General features: G+C 42.1%; 1 protein-coding gene across 2 annotated transcripts in view; it reads left to right on the plus strand.

The window, feature by feature from the left end:
* caln2 (calneuron 2) overlaps window positions 1-5,299 on the plus strand; it is a 71,142-nt gene extending 65,843 nt beyond the window's left edge. For both annotated transcript variants that reach the window (XM_071364807.1, XM_071364806.1), the window contains exons 5-6: window positions 75-225; window positions 1,965-5,299. In XM_071364807.1, the coding sequence (XP_071220908.1) occupies window positions 75-225; window positions 1,965-2,092 (279 nt within the window). In that variant the 3' untranslated portion in view covers window positions 2,093-5,299. The remainder of the gene's footprint in view (window positions 1-74; window positions 226-1,964) is intronic.
* The last annotated feature ends 1,446 nt before the right edge of the window (window positions 5,300-6,745 follow it).

Raw genomic sequence — 6,745 nt, forward strand, 5'->3', positions numbered from 1 at the left:
CAAAAATTAGAAAAGAAACCTTTCTCTGATTTGACCTTGGTGTGTACCTGCGTCCGTGTGTCTTGCCCCTGCAGTTTGACATGCAGCAGATGTCCCTGGACGAACTGAAGCAGGTTCTGTTTCACGCATTCCGAGACCACCTGACAATGAAGGACATCGAGAACATCATCATCAACGAAGAGGAGAGCCTCAACGAGACAGGGAACTGCCCCGAGTACGAGGGAGGTGAGAGACGGAGTCGGGGGGGGCGACAGAGAGCAGGGTAGAGAGAGGTGGAGAGAGAGAGAGAGAGAGAGAGAGAGAGAGAGAGAGAGAGCCTAGCAGTTAAGAGTGTAGGGCCAGTAACCGAAAGGTTGCTGGTTCGAATCCCTGATCCAACTAGGTGAAAAATCTGCCGATGTGCCCTTGAACAAGGAACTTAACTGTAGTTCGTCTTGTCACTCTGGATAGGATAAATGACTAAAATGTAAATGTAGAGAGCGAGATGAAGAGATTCCAGTAAATGAGAGAAAAGGAGGGTCTGGGAGAGAAGATAATGGAAGAGAAACAGGAGTGGAGTGAAGAGGGGAAGGGAGAGAGAGAAGAAAACAAAGGTTATCTTCTTCTCCTTCTGCCCTCTCCCTCAAACCTTCCTATCTCTCTCTCTCCCTTCCTCTCCTTCTGCCCTCTCCCTCAATCCTTCCTATCTCTCTCTCTCCCTTCCTCTCCTTCTGCCCTCTCCCTCAATCCTTCCTATCTCTCTCTCTCCCTTCCTCTCCTTCTGCCCTCTCCCTCAATCCTTCCTATCTCTCTCTCTCTCCCTTCCTCTCCTTCTGCCCTCTCCCTCACACCTTCCTATCTCTCTCTCTCCCTTCCTCTCCTTCTGCCCTGCCCCTCAATCCTTCCTATCTCTCTCTCTCCCTTCCTCTCCTTCTGCCCTTCCCCTCAATCCTTCCTATCTCTCTCTCTCCCTTCCTCTCATGTCTCTATCCTCCTAACCTTTCTTCTTCCTTCTCTTTCTCCGACCCTGTGGGAATTCCGTCCGTCCGACTCCATTAGACACATCTCTGTGTGTCTGGGTTACTGTCTCTGTGTGTCTGGGCTGCTCCAGGCTGGTGTCTGTGCTGCTTCAGGCTGATGTCTGGGCTGTTCCAGGCTGATGTCTGGGCTGCTCCAGGCTGATGTCTGGGCTGCTCCAGGCTGGTGTCTGGGCTGCTCCAGGCTGGTGTCTGGGTTATTGGTGATGTCTGTGATGTTAACAAACATAGACAAAGGGAACCTATTGTTCATGTCTTCCGTTGCATGACTCTTTTCTCCCAAAGAAAAAGTCTCTGGAAAAGGAAAGAGGAGAGCAGACTTCGTCCTCTTTAGTCTTTGGTTTTCAGTTATGTTTTCTCTGGGGAAACTCAGCGCAGAAAGTTTATTTGACCAGTTTGTGATATTACCAGCATGGGGAATGGGAGGGGAGTGTCACGATCGTCGTATGGTGGAAGAGAGGAGGACCAAGGCGCAGAGTGAAGTGAATGCATTCTTCTCTATTTATTATCACGAAAACGAAGAACACTTTACAAACTAAACAAAACAATAAACGACGAACGTGAAGCTATAAATGACAAGTGCAGACACAGGCAACTTATATAAAGACATAGACAATAACCCACAACCCACAATACAAAACAGGCTACCTAAATATGGTTCCCAATCAGAGACAACGCAAAACATCTGCCTCTGATTGAGAACCATATCAGGCCAAACACAGAAATAGACAAACCAGACATACAACATAGAATGCCCTCACAGATCACACCCTGACCAACCAAAACATAAAACATACAAAGCAAACTATGGTCAGGGCGTGACAGGGAGGCATAATATGAAATTATCATAATTTGATGTAATAAGTGACTTAATAAGTTGTACTTCTATTTTTCTCCTCTCCTCTTCCCCTCCTCCTCTTCTCTCCTCTCATCTCTTCTCTTATTCAGTCCATCCTAAGAAGAAGAACAGACAGACATGCTTGAGGAAGAGCCTGATCTGCGCCTTTGCCATGGCCTTCATCATCAGTGTCATGCTCATCGCGGCCAATCAGATGCTGCGGAACGGCATGGAGTAAGCCAATCACACTGTGAGCCTGGGGAGTGGGCCTTACAGTTATTTGACCTCACTTCCTCTCTCTGCAGCAAAAACAGGAAGACAGACCAGCCAGAACCCAAACACCTCTGTGAAGGACAACTATCTGTTATTTTAATGACGTTTGTTTTGATTTATATCATGAACAGTAAACAGACAAGAGAGTGCAAGTACTGAAGGACGCACATGGAAAATGTCATTTTCAGTGGAAAAAAGACAAATCAAATCAAAGACACTAGGAGGACTTGATGAACAGACTGGACATGATACAAAGCAATCTTTTATATTTTGTGGGCATAAAGGGATTCCTTTCATTTCTGTATCAGAGAAGGCCACCCCTTTAAGAATGATTTTCTAACCACCCCTTTTTTTTTTACCTCCTATTTAAAAGATAAATTGTCTAATCAAAAGCAATGTATTGAACATGCATCAGGTGCTTTGAGCCATTCCTAATTTTGAACTGAACTTTTGGTTCTGGGTTTACTTCAGGAGGGCAACATTACCTGACTGGCGCTCCTGCTGTTTAATGTTATAAACTGTATCTAAACGTGTTAATCTGTTCTTTTTTATTATTATTCTACTATCTTATATTTACATTTTATAGTCACTCACCTGGGAACATTATACCAATGTATTTTTACACTGTAACAGAGATGGTTGGCGACTTGAGGACAAACTCGTGTTAGCTCCCAGAACAAACCCCTAGGCTTTAGCTCAGCTGACTTCCATAGTCTTAAGTCACATAGGCATCATTCTACACCTGACATTCCCTCCCTCACAATGTTCCTACAGTATAGTCGACTGTCTGTCTGTCTGTCTCTATGTCTGTCTGTATGCACTGCATGTGACTCTGTGGATATTTAAAGGCACTGTATGTATGTACAGTATTTACCGTATGTCGTGTCACTCTGCGTGTCCATAGGGCGGTGTTCTGTGTATGATCAACTGTCCCCAAAGGATTGGAACATGAACCAGCTGGCCTTCTAGGTCCATGAATAATAAGGTTGTGGTCTGAAATGTCTTTGACCAGGTCATGTAAGATTGCTTTTCATTCCAGAAAGTTGTTGTTTTCTCCCCTCATCCCACGTTCACTCGCCTTCACAGATCTGACAGGACTGACTGACTGGATGAAAGCAACATGGTGGAAAGTCCACCTCCTATCCAATCTGACTGGATGGATGAAAGCAACATGGTGGAAAGTCCAGCTCCTATCCAATCTGACTGGATGGATGAAAGCAACATGGTGGAAAGTCCACCTCCTATCCAATCTGACTGGATGGATGAAAGCAACATGGTGGAAAGTCCACCTCCTATCCAATCTGACTGGATGGATGAAAGCAACATGGTGGAAAGTCCACCTCCTATCCAATCTGACTGGATGGATGAAAGCAACATGGTGGAAAGTCCACCTCCTATCCAATCTGACTGGATGGATGAAAGCAACATGGTGGAAAGTCCACCTCCTATCCAATCTGACTGGATGGATGAAAGCAACATGGTGGAAAGTCCACCTCCTATCCAATCTGACTGGATGGATGAAAGCAACATGGTGGAAAGTCCACCTCCTATCCAATCTGACTGGATGGATTAAAGCAACATGGTGGAAAGTCCACCTCCTATCCAATCTGACTGGATGGATGAAAGCAACATGGTGGAAAGTCCACCTCCTATCCAATCTGACTGGATGGATGAAAGCAACATGGTGGAATCTCCAGCATTCATCCAATCTGAAGGCTTGTTTTCTTGACACCTACTGTACCAGGGCCCATATTCACAAAGCATCTCAGAGTATGAAGGCTGATCAAAGATCAGTTTTCCCTTTTAAATCATAATCATTAAGATAGACAGGGAGGGGGGTGCTGATCCTAGACTGAATACGGGCCCAGTCAGATGTCTTAGATCTGTGAGACTAGGGGGAGTGAACGAGCGAGGGCAGAGGAAGAGAAGCAACCTTTTATGATGAACTACACGCTCAGACCTGGGCAGATCAAATATTTATACTAAAATATATATTCCATTACCTCTACATCAATATGCATGTAGCTGCTATTTTAGTATTCCTTTCCTTTTAAAGGATGAAGGTCCAAATCAATTCAACCTTTCCTATGGCCTTGATTTTAAATGTGTGTACTGTGTGTATGAACTACTGTCACATTTTACTTTCAGATTTATACTGAATTCTCTATTTATTCCAGCTATTAATCAAATCAGAATGCAGAGGGGGAAATTTGGTCATAAATATGCAAATACAAGGTCACGTGGCCATAATCACCACCGAGCTGTTTCATCTCTTTTGCACTGCTTGTCATAGGACTGCATGACTCACTGAGGCCTGGGGCCACGTGTATCAAACATCTCTGAGGAGGAGGAGAGGCTGATCTATGGACAGGATGGAGCTGATCAGTACTGCCACTCTGAAGTACATACTGTTCTTCACACAGTAACGTGTTCAAGTCAAAGTATATTCGTTTGCAGAGGTCTTTTAATTGTTGAAATGTTTTCACTCTCAATACCACATGTTTAGGCTACTATAATGTATAGATATTTTTGGCCATGTAGTGTAGTTCTTCACACTCAAAATCATCTCGCTGTCTCAGATATCTAAATATATTTATATGTGATTGCAAAGGAACATTCTGGCCCATTGGTACATTAGTCTATTATTGTTATAAGCCATTATGGTCCGTGACACCAGCATCTAATCGTAATGTGTATCTATATTAGTCATGGTTTTAATATTGTAAATGTTTCTGTCATATCTTTTCCAACCTGGTAAAGAGGATGTACTTGGGCTAAGAGAGAGCGTCTATAACCAGCACTGGTGGTTTGGAGACCTGTGGTTTTGCGATCAGTGGAGGCTGGTGGGAGGAGCTATAGAAGGACAGGCTCATTTTAATGTCTGGAATGGAATAAATGGAACAGAGTCAAACATTTGGTTTGCATATGTTTGATACCGTTACATTTATTCCATTCAAGCCATTACAATGAGCCCATCCTCCTACAGCTCCTCCCACCAGCCACCATTGTTTGAGATTATATAAATGTCAAAAAAAATGTTTATGGATTGCACAGAGAGAAATCTAAAGAGAAAGAAAAACAGCAATATTAATGATGGTAACATACAAATAAAGATATGTAGTCTGTATAAACATAATCAACCTGTGGTTATGCAATAAAATCTTTTTTTATATATAGAAACAAAAAAAAGTTCTGTTTTTCTAGTGAATGAATAGACCACTTCCCAATAGTCATGTTTTATGTGTATACCTTTCATAACTTGGCCACTGTGTGGCAGCAGTGAGCTGCATCTGACAGCGCTATAGATAAATGAACCATTATACTGTACATGTTTTAAGCCGCGTTTACACGTTGCACTAACATGTGAGTTTAGTGATCTGATAAATATGATTCAATTACTATCTAATCAAAGTTTGCCAAGTCTACATGTTCTATTAAAATAGCTGTGTTTACACAGCCAGACCAATTCAGATATTTTTTTGACTAATTGGTATTTTGACCAATCAGATCAGTTCTGAAAAAGATCTGATGTGATTGGGCAAAAGACCAATTACTGGAAAAAATATCAGAACTGGGCTGTTTGCAATTTGTTTGACAGATATTCTTTCAAAATAATATGAATTTATATATTTTAAGAAAATTACTGATGACATAAATCAATGGTACTACCTATCAATGATGTAAGAGGACGGTATAAATGATGATTTAAATTGTTTGACCATCCAGATCTATTTACACTTGCTTGATATCCAGACACAATGCGTTCCTGACTACCTTTGGAGGTGGTCAGGAAGATCTGATCACAATCAGATCACAATGCATCTTGGAATCGTCGACACTTGTGGGCACTAGCAGAATGTGGACACAATCAGGACAAAGGGCACCAGGTATAAACGGGGCTTAAGTGTTGTGTGGAAAGGCTATGGCTACCAGCTGTCATCTGGCCATTTTTCAGAAAGTATTCAGACCCCTTGACTTTTTCCACATTTTGTTACGTTACAGCCCTATTCTAAAATGGATTAAATTGTTTGTTTTTTCCACATCAATCAACACACAATATCCCATAATGACAAAGCAAAAATAGGTTTTTAGAATTTTTTGCAAATGTATTAAAAATGAAAAACCTGAAATGTTATATTTACGTACAGTGGGGAGAACAAGTATTTGATACACTGACAATTTTGCAGGTTTTCCTACTTACAAAGCATGTAGAGGTCTGTAATTTTTATCATAGGTACACTTCAACTGTGAGAGAAGGAATCTAAAACAAAAATCCAGAAAATCACATTGTATGATTTTTAAGTAATTAATTTGCATTTTATTGCATGACATAAGTATTTGATACATCAGAAAAGCAGAACTGAATATTTGGTACAGAAACCTTAGTTTGCAATTACAGAGATCATACGTTTCCTGTAGTTCTTGACCAGGTTTGCACACACTGCAGCAGGGATTTTGGCCCACTCCTCCATACAGACCTTCTCCAGATCCTTCAGGTTTCGGGGCTGTCGCTGGGCAATACGGACTTTCGGCTCCCTCCAAAGATTTTCTATTGGGTTCAGGTCTGGAGACTGGCTAGGCCACTCCAGGACCTTGAGATGCTTCTTACGGAGCCACT

This window comes from Salvelinus alpinus, chromosome 24, assembly GCF_045679555.1.
Source record: "Salvelinus alpinus chromosome 24, SLU_Salpinus.1, whole genome shotgun sequence".
Lineage (NCBI taxonomy): Eukaryota > Metazoa > Chordata > Actinopteri > Salmoniformes > Salmonidae > Salvelinus > Salvelinus alpinus.